Genomic DNA, 23,490 nt, shown 5'->3' with positions numbered 1-23,490 from the left:
TCGGCAAGGTAGCTATCATTGGTTAGCAGTTATCATTGGTCCTGCCTCTACAACCTGCTGCAATGATGCAGGCACTACTGTCCCTTGAACTAATCCACCCATCAACCCACTCTCAGAGGGGTTCTGCCGAGAAAGAGCATCCGCAATTTTATTACTTTTCCCAGATCTATAACAGATTTCAAAGTCAAATGCAGCAAGCTGGGCAGCCTGACACTGCTGAGTAGCCCCAAGCTTCACAGCAGACAAATGGCTAAGGGGATTGTTATCTGTGAAAACTACACAGTGACTGCCCAACAGGTACTCTCTAAACTTCAGTCAGGGCCTACTTGAGCACCAAGAACTCCAGCTTCATGGAGCTATAGTTAGAGATATTGTACTTAATGGGCTTCAGACTACGACTAGCATGGGCAATAGGTCACACCTTTCCTCACTGCTCCTGAAAATGGACCACTCCATGGCATCCACCTCCAGGATGAAGGGTTGAGAGAAGTCTGCATACATGAGCACCGGGGCAGTGATGAGTTTTACCTTTAACTCCTCAAAACTCTTCTGACCCTGCTAATTTCAGGTGTCAATAAAGTCAACCCCAGCACAATTCTTAGGCTTAATACCAGAGAAGTCTGCTACCAGCCTATATAGAGGGGCTGCAATTTTGGCAACCCCTCCACAAAATACTGGTAGTAGCCCGCAAAGCCCAGGAAGGAGCATAGCTCAGTGGCATTTGATGGATGATGCCACTGCAACACAGCCTGAGCTTTACTTGGGTCAGTTCCCATACCCTTGGCAGGAATCACCTGACCCAAGTACCTCACCTGTGACATGCACTTTTCCAACTTGGCCTTGATAACATCCAGCTCCAGTTGGGCCCCAAACAACCTCTAACCATTCCAAGTGCTGCTGAACAGAAGAAGAGAACACAATAACATCATCCAAATAAAGAAGACATGATTGACTGTTGATCTCCAGACAGGCATTCCATTAGCCGCTAAAACATACTGGGGGCATTGCAGAGCCCAAAGAGTATCCAATTCCACTCAAATAAACCAAATGGGGTGCAACACGTAGTGTTATGCTTATCCCCCTCAGTGACAGGAACTTGATTGTAACCGCTGGCTAAATCCAAAGTGGAAAACCAGTGGGCTCCAGTCAATGTATCCAGCGACTCTTCAATACGGGGTAATGGAAATGCATCCTTTCTAGTTTTGGAGTTCAACTGACGATAGTCCACACACATGCGCAGACTAGCATCTTTCTTCTTAACAAGCACAATCGGGGAGGCATATGGGCTACAACTCTCCCAAATTACTTACATCTGTAATAATTTATTAATATGTGACCTAATTAGCACAAAAGGCAAGTAAATCAGATGCAGATATAAATAATGGCATTGAGTTACTCACATAAGTAGCACAGCATCCAGAAATATACTTCCAACTGATAAAAATGAAAAAAGGAAGATTATCTAATAGATTAAGAAATGCTGCATAAAATCTAAATTTTTTGTGTCTTTCAGTGTGTGATGACAGAGTGATGAAATTTTAAATAATCCTTTAGTAGCCAGTAACTAGCTGCTTAACATTGGCTAGCTATCTTGCTTAACTGCTTCCTCACAAAACAAAATGGCAGATTTTTAAATGTCACTATGGTGATGCGTTATGTGTCTCAATGGCAGACCCATGCTTTTGCTGGCTTGGTGTGGTGCCCCACTCTTAAAGGGGGAAAAAAAACATTGTCTGAATATGAATGTGTATGACGAAACCATAAAGGTGATGAGAGTTATAAGCCATAAAGGTGATGCCATTTTTAATGTTTAATGTTTCAGCCATTTTTAATGTTACTAATTGGCATGTGCGAGTCATCACAGCTGAAGTACACTCTGAGGCACCCATTCCCTTTTTTTCTCCAGCCCCCCACACCGCATATTTTACTTTGATTTGTGCTGTCACTTATATAACCTCCATGTTCAAATTAGAGCCTAGTGAATGACGAGGTGACATGCAAAGCCCCTCCTCTCCATCCCTGTCTCCTCATCCCTGGAATCTCTTTCCCCCTTTTGTGTGTCTTTTCTGCCTGGTTTGGCATATAAAGAAGATGGGTAGTGGTTGTGTTGCTGAAATTAGAGGGGGAGGGGGCTTAGAGGAAAATGAAGCAAAAAAAGGCTTGTTGCAACCTGTATGTGGACATTAATAATGAATTATTTCCAGCTGTATGTATTCTTGTTCATGGAATTTTCCAAATTAATATCTATTATAGAGCATAATTAACCCTAGGCTTTGGATTTAAGTGTTAGATGGCGAAATATCCAACAATTCATTCCCTTAGATTTGTTTTAAATCAAACATGGTCTTTCTTGATCTATGCTGTAGGCTGCAATCCTAATACAGTGCTACATTAGTCTACACATTTAATGTTTGATTTCAGAGAAACATTGATAAAGCATAATAACCCATCTTCCCTGACAGCTGGGAACACTGGACCTCATTTATCAAACTGGATACGCATGGATTTATTCGTAAATCATTCATATGAGCATTTACACAAGAAATTTAGTATTCATGAAGGTCTTGTAAATTTGGAAAATTGTTTGTATCCTACTCAAGGTCCTGAGTATGTGTAAATTCATGCATTACAAGACTAACTTATGTAAACCATGACTTGATTGACTTCAGATCATATAATTTGCATGGATTACTTCTATAATGAATTATGCTGTCAAGTTAAAATAGCTTATTTTTACGTTTAGAGCATTAACATACACCCTTATACAGCACAACTTTAGTTATAGAAGTACTTTTGAAATCTTTAGCAAAAACACATTTAGTTCAATCTTGTTCACCAGGCTGGGGACTAAAGTATGAATAGTATTAATACAATTTTGTATTACTTTATGTCATTGGCATTCATTAACCATTAAACCCATAAATTAAGACACATAAAACAAATCATTCAGTTATGACAAATGAAATGGTACCATATAAACAGATATGGTGGTCTGTGTATAGCCATAAGGCATAAACAAATTCCTCAGCTGACAGAAGATTTAGTGTTCAGATATTATTATTATTATTATTATTATTATTATTATTAATAATAATAATAATAATAATAATAATAATAATAATAATAATAATAAATTATTATTTTTTTTGTTGTTGTTTTGTTGCTCAGGTTTGGGGCATGTGGTGGCCTTGTTGCCTGGAGATTTGGGTTCAATGGGCTGTTTGTGACAGGTCAAAGCTTCAGCTTTAAGGAAGTTTTGGCTTGGTGTGCAGTGTTTAGTGGGCCTATGGTCATTTTTCATGGTTATGGTCATGTAAAATATTTTGTTAGTGTTGTTATTCCTAATAATTCATAAAAAAAAATATGAATAATGAATGAATAGCTAATCTAAACATGAATAGCTAACCTCCAGGTAAGGAACAAATTGCTACAGGGTCATAGGATCGTTATGCACGTGATTTCAGTTTTGTAAGGGTGAAAGAATGTTATAATACTTGGTTACCTTCTTGTGTTTCTCTTACTTTGTACATGTTTCTTCTGCATAACAAATCTGACTACAGTTGGAGCTACAGGTAATCTGTCCTCCAGAGCTGGTGATAGGCTCCTATTAACTTAACTCTATTTATTTAATTTGCATATATGGACTCACATTTACTTCCTGTTTCAGTGCAGAATGAGGATTCTCTCAGCATAATTTTTCCCATCGAAGAAATGGTTCACAAATCTCCAGCTTAGTGTCTCAAGTCGCAAAAGTATTTTGCCATGGTATGGGATCACTATCAGGGGATGGAGATTGGAGTGTTCTTCCTTCCCTTATTTTCTCCTCTAATAAATTAGTTTTTGGTTTGTGCTCAGCAGTGCATTCAGTTCCACAGCTACCAGAAGTAGTAGAAGGCTTGTGTTTTCTTATTCATATCTTATTCATATTTATATGTTGTTGATAATTTGAGAGAGCCAATTGCTGGAATGGATGTTTCAACAGCAGAATGTGTGGTAATCCTGAGGCTGACATGGCATGGTCGTTTGGTGGATCTGGAACCAGGTTTTAAGTCAGATACGATCCAAGAGCCAAAGCCTATGTACGCTGCTACCTGTAAATTGTCATGGTAATGGCAGATGATAAAGAGAAGAAAAAGCCAATAAACCAAAGAAAGGACTCTCTTTCAAGGTAGATGGATGATGTAGCATCAGAGCTGACCATCTGAAATCAGTGTTTTTAGAGCAGAAGCTAGTTGCAATAAGAACTCATGCTCATTAACCCATAAATGCCCTGCAAGTCCAGGAAATGATTTTCCTTCTGCTCATTATCAGAAGAGAGCAAGGCTGTAGGCTGCAGATCCTTGATATAAGATAACAATATATCCAATATAACAGATATAGGCCACATCTGGGAGACAATTTATGTCTGATGGCCAAGTTGCAGTTATCATTGTCGATTCTGGTGATGTTGAGGAGCAGATCTGATTGCAATGCTGGCAGCAAAGGTTTTTGCTGTGCCACAGTACAAGGACTACTTTCAGAGTGTTAACAGTTAATGTGTTTATTATTATTTATTATTATACTCTCTACTTGTTTGCACAGCCACAATGTCTCTGATTAATCAGTTCACGATGCATAATACACTGCATTACTGTGTTCAAAATAAAACATTTGAGTCTCTTGCACAAATATGCAAAAGCCTAGGTAGATCTTGCTGTCTAGTTATAGTGTTTCTACTCTACTCGTTATATTTCCAAAGCACTAGTACTTGTCCCTAGCTCTCTAGAACTGAGACAGACTGCTATTGCTGTGAATGGCAGTGATATGGGTGGTATTTCACCAGGTGCATAAATGTACTACAATATTTTTTAAAGTGATGTGACACCTCTGTCCATTGCACCCTCCCAAGAGCCTCTGGCACCTCACGCTTGTGTTTGAGTCACTGAGAAAATCCCATTATAATCCCATACAGGGTATTAAGTTGAAATATATTTCTTTGAAGACTGCATTCTTGCTGACAATTATATTATGCAGTTATAGAAGTGAAATGATTTATAATCACTCTATCAGGTGTCACCCAGATGAATATGGGTTCCATTTTGACTCTGTTTCCTCTCAAGGTTTCTTCCTCTTTTCACCTTACAGAGTTTTTGATGCTGTCGCCTCTGGCTAGCTCATTAGGGATATATTTAAATTTTATATTTGGATTTCTGTAAAGCAGAGTAGGTGAGCTACATGCTTTGGTGATAAGCGCACCCTGCATACACTGGTGGCCAAATGATGCAGCAATAAGTCTGTGACCTACAAGGTGCCTCCCTGTCTATGCAAAAACTGGTTCAGTTGGTGATAAATATCACCTCAGCCTATAGGCAGGCCAGATGTCAGGCCCCACCATGACATGCCACTACATGAAAAGAATCTCCCCTCATGGGCAGTACCTAGAGCTGTGCTGCTCCAGAAGGTCTGACTTGCCGCTACCTGGATATCACCATGACCCTTTTCCAAGATCTATAAGTTCAACATCGCCCCTCCCAGTAGGGCAAGTGCAGCAGTCTTATTTGATTTCTCTAATTTTCAGTCTTAGGGTCAGTTGAATCCTTGTGAAATACTGATTTAGGTTACCTAAGTATTAAAACACCACGTTCTGGCAGTTGGGAGGGGTAAAAAAAAAGTGGCAGGCTATGTAACTATATGTATGTAACTATGGTTCTATTAGGATCGAATAACCACCAGGCTTCACAGTCACTTGAAACCAACACCAATCTGGTAGGAACTATCTACAAGTAAGAAGGTATACAGTGTAAAACAAAGCCCCCTGGTGGTTATCCTTTGTTCATAGAACAATGGTGATGTAGGTAACCTACTGTTTTGTTTAATCTGAGTTTTTATTAAAGCTTCAATACAGATTTTTTTTTGTTAAAAATGAACAAAAATAAATTATTGAGCAAGTTAAAAGAAAATGGTAAGCTTATAATAATGATTTAATAATTTGAACTGTTGGGTCAGATTTCATGGGAAATGTTTGCTGTTATTCGTCTTTGAGTGGTTGCGTAACGTCCATAAACAGAAAGAAGAAGATCCAACTACTACATCGCGTGTGTAGGTGCTGAGGATGGTGGAGTGTTTGTAGCTTGTTCTTACAACAGTTGCTTAGAATTTAAACTTGTCATCTAGATGGCTGCTTTTAACATGGATGGTTGTAATCATTGTTGACATCTGGGGAATCAGCTGTTGTCGAAACCAAGAATCCTTGAACTGCGGAGAGCCTGCAGTCAAAAAGGGTAAGTGACAAAGCCTGTGCTAAAACAAGAATAATATCAGAATTTTTTTTTCTTCTGCTAAACAGGTAAGACATTTCAGAGGCTAGCTAACATTAGCGCACTTGTTTGCTTAATTCAGCTAGGCATAGAGTTTCCTGTGGTTTTTTTTTTTTTTTTTTTTTTGCTCTTGTGCTAAATTGTACTTAGTTTCTGCTAGCTATGAGAGAGAGTAACTCGCCTCTACTCCAAGAAAACCGTATCCACTGCCACCTCCGTTGTCATGTATTGGAGCTAATATACAACCCATATGAAGATTCAGATGCACAGTGCCAAAGCACAACCCACATAAAGAATAATTCAATCAATAACTCAAAACAATTTTATGTTTCATACATAGATGGCGATAGAGGCGCAAAAGTTCAGTACCACAGCTTTAATTGTAGAAATAATGTAGGTTTTAGGGGCAAACAAATCATTACTATTTCAAAGCTATAGGTACAGTGTCTGAAGTAATTCAGTTTCTAAAATCATCATACTCATGAATGTATGCACTATTTAGAGGTTGAAAATCCTTAATGAAATACTGACACAAATAGGGGAAATGAATTAACCGTTAGTTGACTAATATGTGTCTGCTCCATTTGATGAAACAGGAAACAGGAATATGTAGAGAGTAGATTGATTTGATATGTACTGTATATTCCAGGCCAGGCAATAGGTGAGGGCTTGCAACAATTGTCTGCATGTGCATTTTATCCATTTTTATATACTTATTACTACTACTATGATTGTATTTACTAGATTAAAACATGAAAATATGATGCAAATAATAAAGTACTAAAAATGACAGATAGCCATCAATTTTAATGGTCATCAAGACAGCAACATATTGTTACTTGTTTAAGTAAGATGGAGAGATTTGGAGAGATCAGATGGGAAACAGAAAACAGAAGCAAATAAAGAGCAGGCCAGGAGGAAGGGAAAATCATGCAACTGGGCATACAGATGCATGAGAAATGTGGCTGAAATGTGCAGGAGGAACGACCACAGACATAGGGAAGGAAAAGAGTCCTGTCAGATTGTTGGGAGGAGGGGAAGACAAAATGGAAGAATGGAGGGAGGTGCAATTCTGGGTAGGAATATGACAAAGCCAGCTGGGGGATACAGAAGTAAAGAAAAAAAAGGCATAAGATGATTCCTCTGGGGTTAAAAATGTAAGCAATATTGAGATAACATAACAGGAAAAAAAAAAGAGTCTAAAAAGAGTGTCTCTGAGAGTGTGCAGCACGTGCATGGCTGTTGCTGAAAAAGGAGGGAGGGATAGAAAGCGAGGGAGGGAGAATGGGTGGGAGGAAAGAGAAAGTGAGGGAGGGGTTGGTATTTAAGTGCTGGAACAGGACAGCACAGGCATGCTCTGAACTCCCTGAGAGTGAAGGGATGAGAATGAAGAAAATGTAAAAAAAAAAAAAAAAAAAAAAAAAAAAAACCAAAAAAAAAAAAACCAAAAAAAAAAATTAGAGAACAGGGCACTTTAGCCAGCTCTACAAACACTCACCAGCACACACGAACACACATAGTTGACACTGCCAGACTGCTTGACCTCTGGACTATATCCTTCTTGTAGGACTGAGCATCCCTTTGCATACATCCCTCTCCCTCCCTTTCACACACGCACTTGTTCTCTCCCTAACTTCTCCTAAACAAAGTGGGTATGGGGCAGGCCTCATTTAGGGGTGCCTTTAGCTGTGCCCTGCTAACCCTGGTGTTGGGGGGAAGCGTAGATTTGGGGTCTTTGCCAGTCGGATTTTATCCCCGCTTTACTCCTTTTTTTTTCCTGTGCACCCATCGTGGAGAAGTGGAGCAATCTGGGGTAGCTGAGGGTGGGGGAGAGATGCTGCTAACCTTACAGATTTCTGACAACCCAACAGCCTACATCCCAGGACAAGAGTATCAGGGTGAGTGTACACCACTGGTGTGTGTGTTTTGCTTTGAGAACTGCATGGAAAATGTTAATGTAAGTACAAAGTCAGACTTTGTACAAACAAATATTTAGATATTTAGATGTCAATATATATTATCAAATGTTTCTGAAGAGAAATTAATTTTAGATACATGGTAAATGTTGTATATATTTTGGTAAGAATGACAGTGTATTTGAGAAAGTAAAATGTATTTGCTGAAAAAACAAACAAACAAACAAAATGGCTCTGATAAAGGTTGCAGCCTGTCTTTGTACGTGACTGTGTTTAAATTTTTTTTTGTTTATTTACTCATTATTATTCAGTTGCTCATTATATATTATTAAGCAACTTCTGTTAACTATTCAGTAAAGATAGCTAACAACAAAAAGGCTTGTAGTTAAAGGTATGTGAAAGGTATGTGAGCCTGAACTCACTGACAGGGTCCAAGGAGTTTAAGGGGTTAAAAAGTCTCCTTAATACAGTAAACATCTCTGTCTCAAAACAGGGGGTTTTTTTGCACTAGTGATGTACCACCATGCTGCTACGTGTGTACACATATATGTGCAGATCTGATGTTTAGAAAGTGAAATGTTTTAGCATTTTGTGATTTATAAGTGTGCATTTATGTAACTGTATAAGCACTGGTGCAAAGTGGGACTGGCTGCTTTTAGTTCTTTACTGTGTGATCCCGCTGCTCTGTGTGTAGGTGGTTTATCCTGAGGACAAAACCGACAGATGTCTCTTTCTCCCTCTTTTTCTCACATTCACAGACACAACACACGCACGCACGCACGCATGCACACACACACACACACACACGGTACACTTATTACAAAACTGTCTGAACTGACAATTGCAGAAAGAAAGAAAGAAAGAAAGAAAGAAAGAAAGAAAAACAGTGAGAGATGGTGGTCAGAAGGCCACCATGAAGATGTAGGCTTGTTTCCCACCAAAATTGTCAGAAGCTCTGAAGAACCATTTTGAACAACATATTAGAGTCACAGTGACATGCAGGGCACTCACCCAGAGAGTGGATTGAGTGAATGAGTAAGAGAGAGAGGGAGTGGGAGGAAGGGAGGGTAAGAGGGATCAAGATGGACAAACAAAGGCAGAATACGGAATGAAGGAGATGGCTGCGAGAGACATATTTTTAGTATAACTACACATGGAAAAAATATTTTTTTCTTATTTGGATTACTGGATTTACTGTAAACAAGTGTTCTTATTGCAATCAGGACACTAAGTGATGGGCATTGCATGCCTCATATTCCTACCTTTTCCACCTCTTTTTCAGCCTATTCCCCACTTAATTAAAGGGTACTGATACTAAGAATATCAGTCTTTTTCAGGCCATTAGGAACACAGGGCCACATGCTCTCAGAAGGTTTAGGGCACTGGCACCGAAAGGCCAGTGTGGTATTGGCCTTCATTGTGCTTCAGAGAAAAGAGGGCCAGCTGGCCCTGCTTGAGTAGTCATAGCCTAGAGGAGGTGGTCTATCCTCTCCTGCTGTGCTCCCACTCTGCACTGTGCTATGTTTCTGCATCCCTCCAACCTTCTGTTTGATTTTCCTGCAACTGCTGTCGGTTTTTTTTACACACATTAAACATTTAAGTCCATTTTCCACCCTTTCATAAATACGACTTGCTATTCTCTTTGCATGTGTATTTGTCATTTGAAGAATGGCATCAATGGACTTATTTGGCTCTAGCCACCTAGATGTGCTCCACTATATAACAGAACAAGTGTGAGAGCAGTAAATGGATCATATAAAACAAATCTTATTACAAAATGTGTAGATGTAGGTATGAATGCAATTTACTTCTATACCAGTTACCTTCCCTACACATGTTAAGCGAAACAATATCATCCCCATGTTTATCAACAGAAGGTTAAAAGTCCCCACAAATCCAAAACTAGACATTCGGAATAGTGTTTTTTTTCATTCCTAACCATGTCTTTTTGTGTGAGATGGTAGGAAAGTAGAAAAAAAAACCATGTGAATAGGTATGAAAAAAAAAATCACTAAGCACACCCACAAAATTCAGGAAATAGTATATACTTTTAGCATAAAAGCATAAATGCAACCCCCCCCCCCCCCCCAAGGCCTAGACTACACCCCCCCCCCCCCAGGAACACACACACACACACACACACACACACACACAACTACCACCCCCCACCCGCTGGGCTCTGCTGTGTGAGAGGCTGATATTTATGGCTATTGAGCAACACAGAGATGCATTAAATGTGAAAACCAGAGGTCTTGGATTATATTTATATCAGCCTAATTTTCACTGGTGTACCCCTAGAGACATGAAGTAGATTAAGTTAGTTGTATTAATTATTTAATTAGTTATTACTTGTATTTAAATTAAAAGCAACTTTTTAAAAAATGTTCCTCATTTGTCATAGTCAAATGCTTCACCTCCTCTGACATTTTAGTCCATGTGTAAGGAACAGAGCCTTAAACCATTTTGTCAAGGGCAGATTTGTTATAAAGGCATTATGACCTTGTAAGAAAAGGTTAGAACCTGGCCTGGTAATGTACAGTGCATAATTTGATTTGCCATTTTGAACTATGACCAAGGGCGTAGTTTCCAGGGGGATAGGGGGAGGTAACCCTCCCAATAATCAGAACTAGCAATTACAACCACCAAATATTTATACCATGATCAACTGAAACATATGCACAAGTAATTTATTTTGTCAAGTTATTGGTGTTCCGAATCGATTGTGAATTTGTCATAATAAATCAGATAAAAATATTAAAAGCCCCCCTCCGTTGCACAAGTTGGTAGCGCCAAAACGCTTGTTTTCTGACGTCTGACTGGGAGAGCACAGGTAGCTTTGAAGATGAAGAGAAGCACTTCCCTGCAGATTATTTTGCATTGCTGGTCAGAGGGGGACAGTAAAAAATATAAAACATATACTCAGAAGGTAGGATAATAACCTAGATAACAACCTAGCTAGCAACACTCTCTCTCTCTCTCTCTCTCTCTCTCTCTCTCTCTCTCTCTCTCTCTATATATATATATATATATATATATATATATATATATATATATATATATATATATATATATATATAGTAGATAATTCATTCCAATTTTGCCATAACTATCAACTTTCACATTTTATTTTAATAGTTCCCAACATTATCAACTACAAGGTTGTTCACTCTGGACGTCACGTTCACACTGTGCACTACAGTGGCATGTTAAAATCTCACAATAAATGATGTGTATAAGTTTTAATCAGTTGCAGTGTGCATTCATTTGGACTGTTATTATGCCCTGTGTAATTTGTTTTAATGAAATAATCATTGATCAGAAATGCTTGTGGATGATACATAAACTCAGCAAAAAAGAAATGTCCATTTTTCAGGAGAAAAAAATCACTGTATTTTAAAGATAATTTTGTAAAATCCAAATAAGCTTTACAGATCTTTATTGGAAAGGGATTAAACAATGTTTTCCATGCTTGTTCAGTGAACCATAAACAATTATTGCACATGCACCTGTGGAACAGTCCTTAAGACACTAGCAGTTTACAGGTGGGAAGCAATTAAGATCACAGTTACAATAACTTAGGACACTAAAGAGACCTTTCTACTGACTCTGAAAAACACTAGAAGAAAGATGCCTAGAGTGCCTGCTCACCTGCGTGAACATGCCATAGGCTTGCTGCAGGGAGGCATGAGGGCTGCAGATGAGGCTAGAGTAAAAAATTGCAATGTCTATAATGTAAGATGCCTAAGACAGTGCTACAGGGAGACAGGAAGGACAGCTGATTATCGTTGCAGTTGCAAACCACATGTAACCATGCTCCCCCCCAAGGCGTGATTGAGATTTTGCAAATGCCTTGGTGGAAGAGTGGGGTAATATCTCACAGCAAGAACTGACAAATCTGGTGCAGTTCATGAAGATGAGATGCACTCTAATACTTAAAGCAGCTGGTGGCCATACCAGATACTAACTGTTACCTTTGATATCACCCCCCCCCCCCCCGCCACTGCCAAGCTGCCACTGTTGGGCCCTTGAGCAAGGTCTTTAACCCTATCTGCTCCAGGGGTGCCATATCATGACTGACTCCCTAACAAGCTGGGATATGTGAAGAAAATAATTTTACTGTGCTGTAGTATATCACTGTGTGTATATGTGACACATATACATACAGAGTTTACTACTGTTGTTGTGCTGATGGGTCTTGGTGCCTCAGTGTACTGTTTAATAAATTATTAGGAGCGATGGCGGATTGTGATATTAGATGGGAGAGAAAATCTAAAAAATCTATCAGTTTTAGATAATAGATGGTATTGTATGTTAAATGAACCACACTAAACAGACAGATGATTGATGCAAGATTCTGCTTCACCTGGGATAATCATGCTTTAACTTCCTCAGAGGACAAAAAAAAAAAAAAAAATTCATTGAGAGACTTCACTGTCAACTGATGTTCCATTGCTTACCCCTTGTTAGCACAGACAAATATACCTACACAAAAAGGGAGAAAATAATGAAGAGAGAATAAATAGTGAAGTTTTGGCTATAAGAGTAGATTATAATTTATTTTGATGGTGTCCTCTTGACTAGCGGTAACCTTGCAATAAGCTGGCAATATACTGTCAGTAGGCCAATGTCTGTAGCACTTAATGAATGGTCTATGTACTATCACTTCACCAGGGCTTTATTTTGATCGTCCCAATGCAAGAACAATTTGATGGCTGTTGTTTAACCTAATGAGAAATGACAATGTACCGATAAGGCATTTATACTTACAACTCTGTTTCCCAGGATCAGCAGCAAATCACCTCACCACCTACATCAATTGGTTAAAAAAAAACTCCATTTGCCAAGGTCCTAAGCCATGTGAACAAACTACAGACCACAGCAACTAATTTGTCACTTGACCTGTATTACTGTTCACAGTCCCCTAATTGCTAACCATGCACACCTTCTCCCAATCACACTAATTACATTTACATTTACACTGAGAGTAAGCTGTCATATCGTTGTCACAGTACTACTAGTCAACAGGACAGCTACAGGTGGACCATGGTTACACTGCAAAAATAATACCTTAGCAATTATACCTTAGTGAAAATATCTTGACTATGGACAAATGTATCTAATATTTCTTATTATGTGATTATTCAATGTATTTTAGATGCTTATACTCATTTCAAACTTTAAATGATCATTTTCTATATGTTCATATAATATAAGCATTTATTTTTAGAAAGCTTAAAATTAGAAGCATTATCTGCCAATAGAACAAAACTATTTAAAGCTATTATTTAAACAGTGAATGGGTGTGCGAGTGTGTGTGTGTGTGTGTGTGTGTGTGTGTGTGTGTGTGTGTGTGTAATTGTGTCTTCCGATGGGTTGGCACCCTGTCCAGGGTGTCCCCTGCCTTGTGCCCCGAATCCCCTGGGATAAGCTTCAGGCTCCCTGTGACCCTGTGTAGGATAAGCAGTGCAGAAAATGGATGGATGGATAAAGTAAAATATCGCTAAAATAGATAAATAAAATATAATATAATATTAAATAAAATAATGGATAAAATAAAATACCTCACCTATTGAACTGTGCTTTAATTTCTGTGTACATTCTACAGCACCTTTCATAAAACAGCATTCATACAGAATAATATTTCATAGACTAGCATATAATTGCAATATAATTGACTTAAAAAGAAACTGGACTTTTCAGAAAAAAACAAATAATTAATTCTTCCTTTTAGCAAATCTAGTAAAACTGTCATGTTCACACTGAAATCAGCACCCAACTACACTACCCATAACATCATGCGGTCTACAAACATGGCTGCCACGGACTCCAGTTCCCATCACACATGGTCCCTCTCACCTCATTACGGATCAAACACACCTGAACTCAATCACACACAGAGTATAAGAGAACTCTCAGCAGACTCACTCAACTGTGTATATGTTCTGTGTTACTATAGCAGTCATTACCAAACCCAGATTTTTACCTGGGCATCTGATGTTGAATTTTTGTAATTTTCTCCTCTTTGACTGCCATATGGCTTCTATCTACATGTAGATGTATGGTTTTCATCCTTTTTGAGGAATAAGCCTTTCTGATAATAATGTACAGGTGTTTGTATGATTTCAGCTTAAGTGAGATGTAATATTAAGCCCAACTGTCATGCAATTTAATTTAACAATAGAATGCCATACAGGAATGTATGTTATGTGCATTGTAAATACACAAAAAACTATATAATGTCATTTGAGGCCACCAACGGCAAATAGACACCTTATTGTTAGTGTGCGCTTCTTTTTCTAACTGGGGGCCAAGCATCGAAGTTGTGTAGGCACCCTGATATAATTGTATGTTTTTCTCATTCTTATCTTAGCAATGGTTTTATGCATTGGCATTAGCATGGCACATGGTGTTAACAAATAAGCTTTGAGTTTATTTTTTTTGCAACTTGGGACATACTGCCATCAAATTTTATACATACATACATACATACACACACACACTATATATATATATATATATATATATATATATATATATATATATATATATATATACACACATATACACATACACACACACACACACACACACACACAGTATCTCACAAAAGTGAGTACACCCCTCACATTTTTGTAAATATTTGATTATATCTTTACATGTGACAACACTGAAGAAATGACACTTTGCTACAATGTAAAGTAGTGAGTGTACAGCTTTTGTAACAGTGCAAATTTTCTGTCCCCTCAAAATAACTCAACGCACAGTCATTAATGTCTAAACTGTTGGCAACAAAAGTGAGTACACCCCTAAGTGAAAATGTCCAAATTGAGCCCAATTAGCCATTTTCCCTCCCCGGTCTCATGCGACTTGTTAGTGTTACAAGGTCTCAGCTGTGAATGGGGAGCAGGTGTGTTAAATTTGGTGTAATCGCTCCCACACTCCCTCATACTGGTCACTGGAAGTTCAACATGGCAACTCATGGCAAAGAACTCTCTGAGGATCTGAAAAAAAGAATTGCTCTACATAAAGATGGCCTAGGCTATAAGAAGATTGCCAAGACCCTGACACTGAGCTGCAGCACGGTGGCCAAGACCATACAGCGGTTTAACAGGACAGGTTCCACTCAGAACAGGCCTCGCCATGGTCGACCAAAGAAGTTTAGTGCACATGCTCAGCATCATCTCCAGAGGTTGTCTTTGGGAAATAGATGTATGAGTGCTGCCAGCATTTCTGCAGAGGTTGAAGGGATGGGGGGTCAGCCTGTTAGTGCTCAGACCATACGCCGTGCACTGCATCAAATTGGTCTGCATGGCTGTCGTCCCAGAAGGAAGCCTCTTCTAAAGATGATGCACAAGAAAGCCCGCAAACAGTTTGCTGAAGACAAGCAGACTAAGGACATGGATTACTGGAACCATGTCCTGTGGTCTGATGAGACCAACATAAACTTATTTGGTTCAGATGGTGTCAAGCGTGTGTGGAGGCAACCAGGTGAGGAGTACAAAGACAAGTGTGTCTTGCCTACAGTCAAGCATGGTGGTGGGAGTGTCATGGTCTGGGGCTGCATGAGTGCTGCTGGCACTGGGGAGCTACAGTTCATTGAGGGAACAATGAATGCCAACATGTACTGTGACATACTGAAGCAGAGCATGAACCCAGCATGTATTGCAGCATGATAATGACCCCAAACACACCTCCAAGATGACCATTGCCTTGCTAAAGAAGCTGAGGGTGAAGGTGATGGACTGGCCAAGCATGTCTCCAGACCTAAACCCTATTGAGCATCTGTGGGGCATCCTCAAATGGAAGGTGGAGGAGCACAAGGTCTCTAACATCCACTGGCTCCGTGATGTCGTCAAGGAGGAGTGGAAGAGGACTCCAGTGGCAACCTGTGAAGCTCTGGTGAACTCCATGCCCAAGAGGGTTAAGGCAGTGCTGGAAAATAATGGTGGCCACAAAATATTGACACTTTGGGCTCAATTTGGACATTTTCATTTAGGGGTGTACTCACTTTTGTTGCCAGCGGTTTAGACATTAATGGCTGTGTGTTGAGTTATTTTGAGGGGACAGCAAATTTACACTGTTACACAAGCTGTACACTTTACATTGTAGCAAAGTGTCATTTCTTCAGTGTTGTCACATTAAAAGATATAATCAAATATTTACAAAAATGTGAGGGGTGTATTCACTTTTGTGAGATACTGTGTGTGTGTGTGTGTGTGTGTGTATAAGATAAGATAAGATAAACTTTATTGATCCCACACTGGGGAAATTCCTTTGTTACAGCAGCTCAATTACACAAAAAAACAGATAGGAAATAATACACATCAAATAGGAATAGAATTGGGAATAATAATAATAATAATAATAATAATAATAATAATAATAATAATAAATACAATAAGAATAGAAAAATAAGAATAAAAGTAGTAAAAAAAAACAACTCATACCTCAGGCCACCCCGAACCAGTGAGTATCGAAAGGGTTACATACCATGCATAGGTGGATTCAGGCTGTAACCAAACCTCAATTCACCAGTGCATGGGTATAACACACTGGGTGAAGGTGATGTGTGTGCAGGGGTATGTGCACAACTATCCCCTAGTGGCATGCAGCATGCAGTGTTGCGCCATTCAAAATTATCTTCCAGATTGCGATCCCAAAAGAGTTCCTGACCGATCAAGGCAGCACGTTTATGTCACGCATACTTTGCAAACTTTATGAACTCTTAGGGATTAAATATAATTTTATTTAATTTTACCCAGTATGCATGGTGACTTTAGCCCATTTTTGTTTGGTGGTCTGGTTTAGCCATTCCACAGCACCACCAGATTGTGGATGGTAGCCACAATGTGTTTCCAGATCTAATTTCACTGCCTTTGAAAAATTGGTTATTATTATGTTTGCAAAATGTTTGCCATGTTTCCTCAATGTCTGAGATAATCCTCTTTGGAATCCTCTATCCAGGAATCACCTCACATCACAAACTCAGCCATAGTCTGTGCACCCTGTTTCCTACAGGGAAAACATGTCCTATTTAGAAAACATGTCCACTATTACCAAACAGTAACTATCCCTGTGCTGGGGCTAAGTAAATAATAATAAAAAATAAAATAATATAAAATAATAAAATAAAATAAAATAGTAAAATCATTAGTTCAAACACTGATTCAGGAGCTGGTTGAGCACTCTCCACTGGTATGGGAGCTTTTCCATTGTTCATTTGCAGGCAAGCAATGCATTTTTCACAATTTTTTTTTTTTTTTTGCAAATGTTGAAAATCCAGGCACATGCCAGTGTCTACTGAATAGGTTTAACATACCACACTTAGACATGTGGTCTGCACCATGAGTAGGTTTAACAAGGAATGGGAAAGATGATTTATTTTATCTGAATGAGAGAGATCAGTGTCTTGCAACATCTGTAATACATGTGAGTCACTGGAAAGAGCTACGATTTTGCCCAGCGACACTACATCCCTTTCTTTTGCATGTGCCTTGCACTTACACACAGACAGGACTTTTTGGAGCTGAATGACATCTAAAAGATTTTCAATCAAAGTTTGCTGGGCTATTGGCTTTCCAGCTGAGGTCAGAAAACCTCTGTGCTTCCATAAAATGCCAGTGTCATGTGTTGTTTTGAACCCATAATTACTATTAGTGAAAATAGTGGCAGACACATCTTTGGCAATGATACAAGCCCTTCAGCAGCTTGTGCAGAATGTGAATTGGGCATATAATGATCTTCAATCACAGAATGGTCAGTGACCACAGCATATGCAGTACAGGGTGTACCATCATCAAGTCTTAGAACTGTCAAAAATCAAAACCATATTGGATAGGCTCTTCAAACAGGTCAGTTTGCGGTTTAGGGATAATGTGCCTGTTGATGTGATGTGATATTTTGGAGTGAGATCAATATGTTTTGGAAGTAAGTAATGATTGTATGCACATCATGGGGTACATACAACCCCTGGCAAAAATTATGGAATCACCACACTAAGAGGATGTTCACCTGGATTTTTTATTTTGTAGAAAATAAACAAATCACAGATATGGCGCACAACAATTTTTGTTTAATAGCTGAACATTCTGGCTTCATGAAACATACCTCAAATAAATTAAATTATATACTTTTAATTAATGGCATATTTTTTTTCTAGATCAAGTAGCAGGGAAAAAATGGAATCACTCAGTTTTGAAAAAATTATGAAATTATCAACAACAACAACAACAAAAAAATCACAATTAATACTTTGTTACTCCTCGTCATGCTTTTATGATGGCCTGAATTCTTTGAGGCATGGACTTCATTAATGAAAAACAATTTTATCATTCTGAAAAATGACTTCATCATCACCAAATCTAATTTCTTTTTTTTTCCTTTGAATTTATTTATTCATTTTCATGTGATTCATTTTCATGTGATTCATTTTCATGTGATTCATTTACATGTGATTCATTTACTGATTTGCTTCTCTTTAAATCCAGTTTTAGACTGTGATATTACAAAGGTCTTTCCAGATTATTACTTGCCACACTGTATGAGATAATCCCAATAAAATTGCCTGAATTCTACAATATAATTTGTTCACCATGTTAAGTTTAAATCCTCTACAATCAGATTCGCAATTGACTAACATTACTCTGTTCCAATTCACATCCTTCAAAGCACTGGCATGTTTTGTTTACTCTCACAATCCCCCAAACACACACACACCCAAAGTTTCCATAAAACAAATGAGACAGCAGTGTTTCCCACAATAACCAAAAGTTGTCCACAATGTGAAAACAACTCGGAGAGTAAGCTGAACTAACCAAAAAAAATACCAAGACAAAAAGTTCCAGTAAGAGAAAAAGCCCCTACTGACTTCAAGTCTGATAAACAGTCTGCGCACAAATCTATTTTCTATCGATGGAATGAGAAATGTGTCCAAAAGTTCAATGTACAGCTGTACTTTGACTGTTGAGGTCTCCCCTGGTCCTTTACCTGACATGCAACCCCATATCATAAGTCAGTGAGGAAATTTGATTGTTTTCGTCAGGCAGTCATATGTATATGTTTCATTAGAATGGCACCAGACAAAAGTTCTAGCATCATCTCCTTGGCCAATGCAGATTCGTGATTCATCACTGAATATCACTTTCATCCAATCATCCTCATTCCATGATTGCTTCTCTTTAGCCTACTGTAATATTGTTTTCTTCTATTTAGGTGTTAGTGCTGGTTTTTGTTTGGATTGTCTGTATGTAAATCCCATTTAATTCAGCCAATTATTTGTAGTTCTGTCAAAAACATTGACTCCTATTTCCGCCCATTTGTTTATTTGTTTTGTTGTGTATTTTCTATTTTCAAGCTATATTGCTTTGAGTTTTCTTTGACGTCTTCCTTGGTCTACCCATATGTTCTCCTTTAATAACCTTCCCATTTTGTTTATACTTGCACCAAATTTTAGAGACAGTTGACTGGGAATGACATCCACACTCTGTGTTGGATTTCCTTATTGACGGAGTTTTATGAATCCTTTCCACTGTTTAAATTGACAACTGTCTTGTTATGGCCATGTTTCCTTTCAAAAAGTCCAAGCTTAAGGTTTTTAAACACTCTTTTAAGGTCTGAAAGCACTCTCTTTTAATTGCAGACTAATTTGCATTTTTAGACTTGTGTTAATATTTGTTTTAGAAATTCAGATTACTGAATTTAATTGATTAATGAATCACATGTAAATGAATCACATGAAAATTAATAAATAAATTAAAGACAGAAATTCAGATTACAAGATGAGTCCATAATTTTTCCCTCAACATTGAGTGATTCCATAATTTTTTTCCTGTACTTGATCTGGGGGGGATGACTTTAATTAAACTAATTTAATTAACTTGTTTGAGGTATGTTTCAGAAAGCCATAATGTTCAGCTGTTAAACAAAAATTGTTTTGTGTCATATCTGTGATTTGTTTATTTACTATGAAGTAAAGAGTAAGTGTGCTGATTCCATAATTTTTGTAGTTTGTGCATGGCAACTAAATCAGATGAACTCAGCACAGCTTCAGCCTTTGCAGCAAGAAAACCCAAGCAAGTAGGGTGACCACACATGACTGGAACTAAAATGTAGAATAATAAGCTAAAGGTTTTATTTGTCCCTGTATGTGTCAGCATGCCAGGGGGCTATTCCAGAGAGCAGGTTAAGCGACCTACCTGGGTAAGTTTACTCAGAGTAAACACATAACCTCAATTTTCAGTTCCAAAAATGGAGGTAACTTTCAGGGTATCGACAGATGTGGCCTTAAAAATGCATGTTTTTTTTGATGCAGGATCAGGAAGCCTATCACGCAGAATGCTGCAAGGTCAGTTTCTTAGAATTAAATACATTTGTTACACTTCCCAGAATATCCACCGGGCTGTACATGGGTTCAAGTGCTCCTGCATTCAAGTATAAATTGCTGAAGCCTGGAGACCTCCAAGTGGGAGGTACCTACTACCAAATGGGAGGTACTTATGCCGGAAGTAGGCAGGGTTTGGTAAGTGGGAGGTACTTTAGGTGGGATTTCACAAATTTCACAAAAGTATGCAGAAGTGCGTGGATGACAGGAAGTAGCTATGCTCATGCAATAGTGAAACACACCAGTTTAAACTTGTGAAAAACACCGATTTCAAACTACATATCAATACTTTTTCTTGTAGTTTTAATTTAATTTATTACTGCTTTGTCGTTAATGGCAAGTATGCGGAAGTCCCCAATCACGCCGAGCTGCACAGTGATAAATGATGACAGGAAGTAGCGACACTAGTGAAAAACACTGATTTAAAACTAAATATCAGTAGGCTTTTTCTTGAATTTCTTACAGCTTTGTCGTTATTGTATGCATGTACAATGCCATTCTATTTGACAATTGAAGTTGTAATATAATAATTGTCTAATATTATATATTAATTTTAAAATTCAACAGTATCAAGATGTAAACAAACTTAAAAAGAGATATAACTGCACTCAGTGAGGTGAAGGTGCAACATTATAACCAACCATTTTTTATTGCTCAGGCAACAAAATCTACTACAACCTATGAAGAAGTAATTCAGAAATAAATACTAAATTTGACATATATTTACAATTTATAATTGTCGTATCACAACAAAACAATGACTACATTTCCCATCCTGCACTGCATCCTACAAACATGGCCGCCATGGACGGTATTTCACAGAACACTCACTTTCATTCTAATCATGCACACCTGCATCCAATCTCACAATCACACCACACATAAGAGATTGTTTGAACACTAGTCTTTGCGAAGTATTGAGTGTATTCACCATGCCAAGGCTTTGTTCATCGTGTTCTTTTTCATAGTTTTTGATCTTGCTTCTTGTTTCTCGTTTTGTGTTTCGCCTTGCCTAGCTTATGCCTGTTTGCCGATCGCCTGACCTTTTGCCTGTGTTTGGACCACGCTTTTGATTCACGATTTGTCTGCCTGCCTAATAAAGCTCTTATCTGCATTTGCATCTGTCCTCAACTTCCTTACATGACAGAATACTTTGCCTACTATGGATGCAGCAGGAGAGAGAGGAGAGCATCACGTCAGTGTATATAGGAATGTCTAGCCACCATTCATGTCAGTCCAGTTTCCACAGTGGATGGACATAGAGCTCCTGGACCCGAATTATGGATTGGGCAGCTTCCCAAGACAGTTCATGTTCCACTGCCGAATGTACTTTTTGAGGCTGGTGAACCCCAAGCCGTACAAGAGCAGTGGCTTGGGTTCATTGTGTCCCAGCTTTATGGCCTGGGTGGAGCATCTGGTCAGTACAGTGTCAAGTGCCCTCAACAATGTAAAGTTTGCGGAACTGTTCATGAAGGAGTTTGGGTGTCCAGGGCAGAGCTACAACCTGGATCAACTTTTGAGGGTGGTCAGTGTGACAAGCAAGCCTGATTTGCCATTCCACACCTTTTATGAGTGATCGACAGGGCCACCTCCACAGTTCAGCTCCAGCACCAGGCCGACAGGGCGGCAGTAATAGTGATACAGGCATGCAAGACCGAGGGCTGCCATTAAGAAGCTACCCTAAAGTGTCCTACATGCAGTAATCTTAGGATCCATGGATCATATTTCTGCTCCCAGGAATGTTTTAAAAGCATCTGGCATACCCACAAATGGCTCCACAAGAGAGCAAGGGAAGAGCTCCAACCTGAGTCCCATGAGGTGGTCTCACCCACACAGCTCCAGCCAGAGGTCAACATGGTGACCTCCTCCCCAGCACTCCAACCAGAGACCCACGACGTGGTCTTACTCGCAGAGCTCCAGCCGGAGGTCAACGTGAAGACCTCCTCCCCAGAGCTCCAGCATGAGAGCCACAAGGTGGTCTCCCCTGCTGAGCTCCAGCACAAGACTCATGAATTAGTCTCAGCTCCAGAGCCCCAGTTGGAGGTCAATGTGGCAACCTCCTCCCCAGAGCTCCAGCTCAAGAGCCATGATGTAATCTCAACTCCAGAGCCTCAGTTAACATGGTGACCTTCTTGCCAGGGCCCCAGCATGAGATCCATGAGGTTGTCCCATCTCCAGAGCTCCAGCATAAAGTCAGGGTGCAGGCTGAGCTCAAAGATACAACCTCTCAAGCCAAGTTCCTGTCCGAGATCGAATAGACAACTTCTCAAGCCAAGTTCCGGCCCGAGGTCGAAAAGATGGCCTCCCAAGCCAAGTTCCTGTCCCAGGTGGACGAGACGGTGTCCCAAGCCATGTTCCTGTCCCAGGTCCAAGAGATGACTTCTCAAGCCACGTTCCTGTCCCAGGTCTAAGAAACGGCCTCTCAAGACACATTCCTGTCCAGGTCAAAGAGACGGCCTCTCAAGCCAAATTCCAGACTGAGATCGACGAGGCAACCTTCCATGTCAAGTTCCAGTCTGAGATAGACGAGGCGACCTCCCACACCAAGTTCCAGTCTGAGATCAACAAGGCAACCTCCCACGCAAAGTTCCAGTACACGGTCGCTGATATGGACAACCTAATTCTGCTCACGCCCGAGTCTGCTGACACGTCCAACCAAATTCTGCTCATGCCTGAAGCAGACATCACGACCAACCAAGTTATGCTCATGCTCGAGACTAACAACATGGCCAACCAAGCTCTGCATACACCTGAGTCTGCTGAAACAGCCAACCAAGTTCAGCCTGCAGAGTCGATGGAGAATGACGGTCAGCCTCTCTGCAGGACTGAGGACGCCGTTCAGCATCCCTATACAGCTGAGGATGCCACTCAACTTCCTTGTTCAGCTGAGGAAGTTTCT

The 23,490-nt window shown here is 39.4% G+C and overlaps 1 protein-coding gene across 1 annotated transcript in view; it reads left to right on the top strand.

Moving 5' to 3' along the window:
- Nucleotides 1–7,228: 7,228 nt before the first annotated feature.
- reln (reelin) overlaps nucleotides 7,229–23,490 on the top strand; it is a 633,795-nt gene continuing 617,533 nt past the window's right edge. Inside the window, exon 1 of the mRNA XM_053623241.1 lies at nucleotides 7,229–8,194. Within this exon, the coding sequence (XP_053479216.1) occupies nucleotides 7,951–8,194 (244 nt within the window). The 5' untranslated portion in view covers nucleotides 7,229–7,950. The remainder of the gene's footprint in view (nucleotides 8,195–23,490) is intronic.

This window comes from Ictalurus furcatus, chromosome 4, assembly GCF_023375685.1.
Source record: "Ictalurus furcatus strain D&B chromosome 4, Billie_1.0, whole genome shotgun sequence".
Taxonomy (NCBI): domain Eukaryota; kingdom Metazoa; phylum Chordata; class Actinopteri; order Siluriformes; family Ictaluridae; genus Ictalurus; species Ictalurus furcatus.
This window is presented reverse-complemented; position numbering and strand designations above follow the sequence as displayed.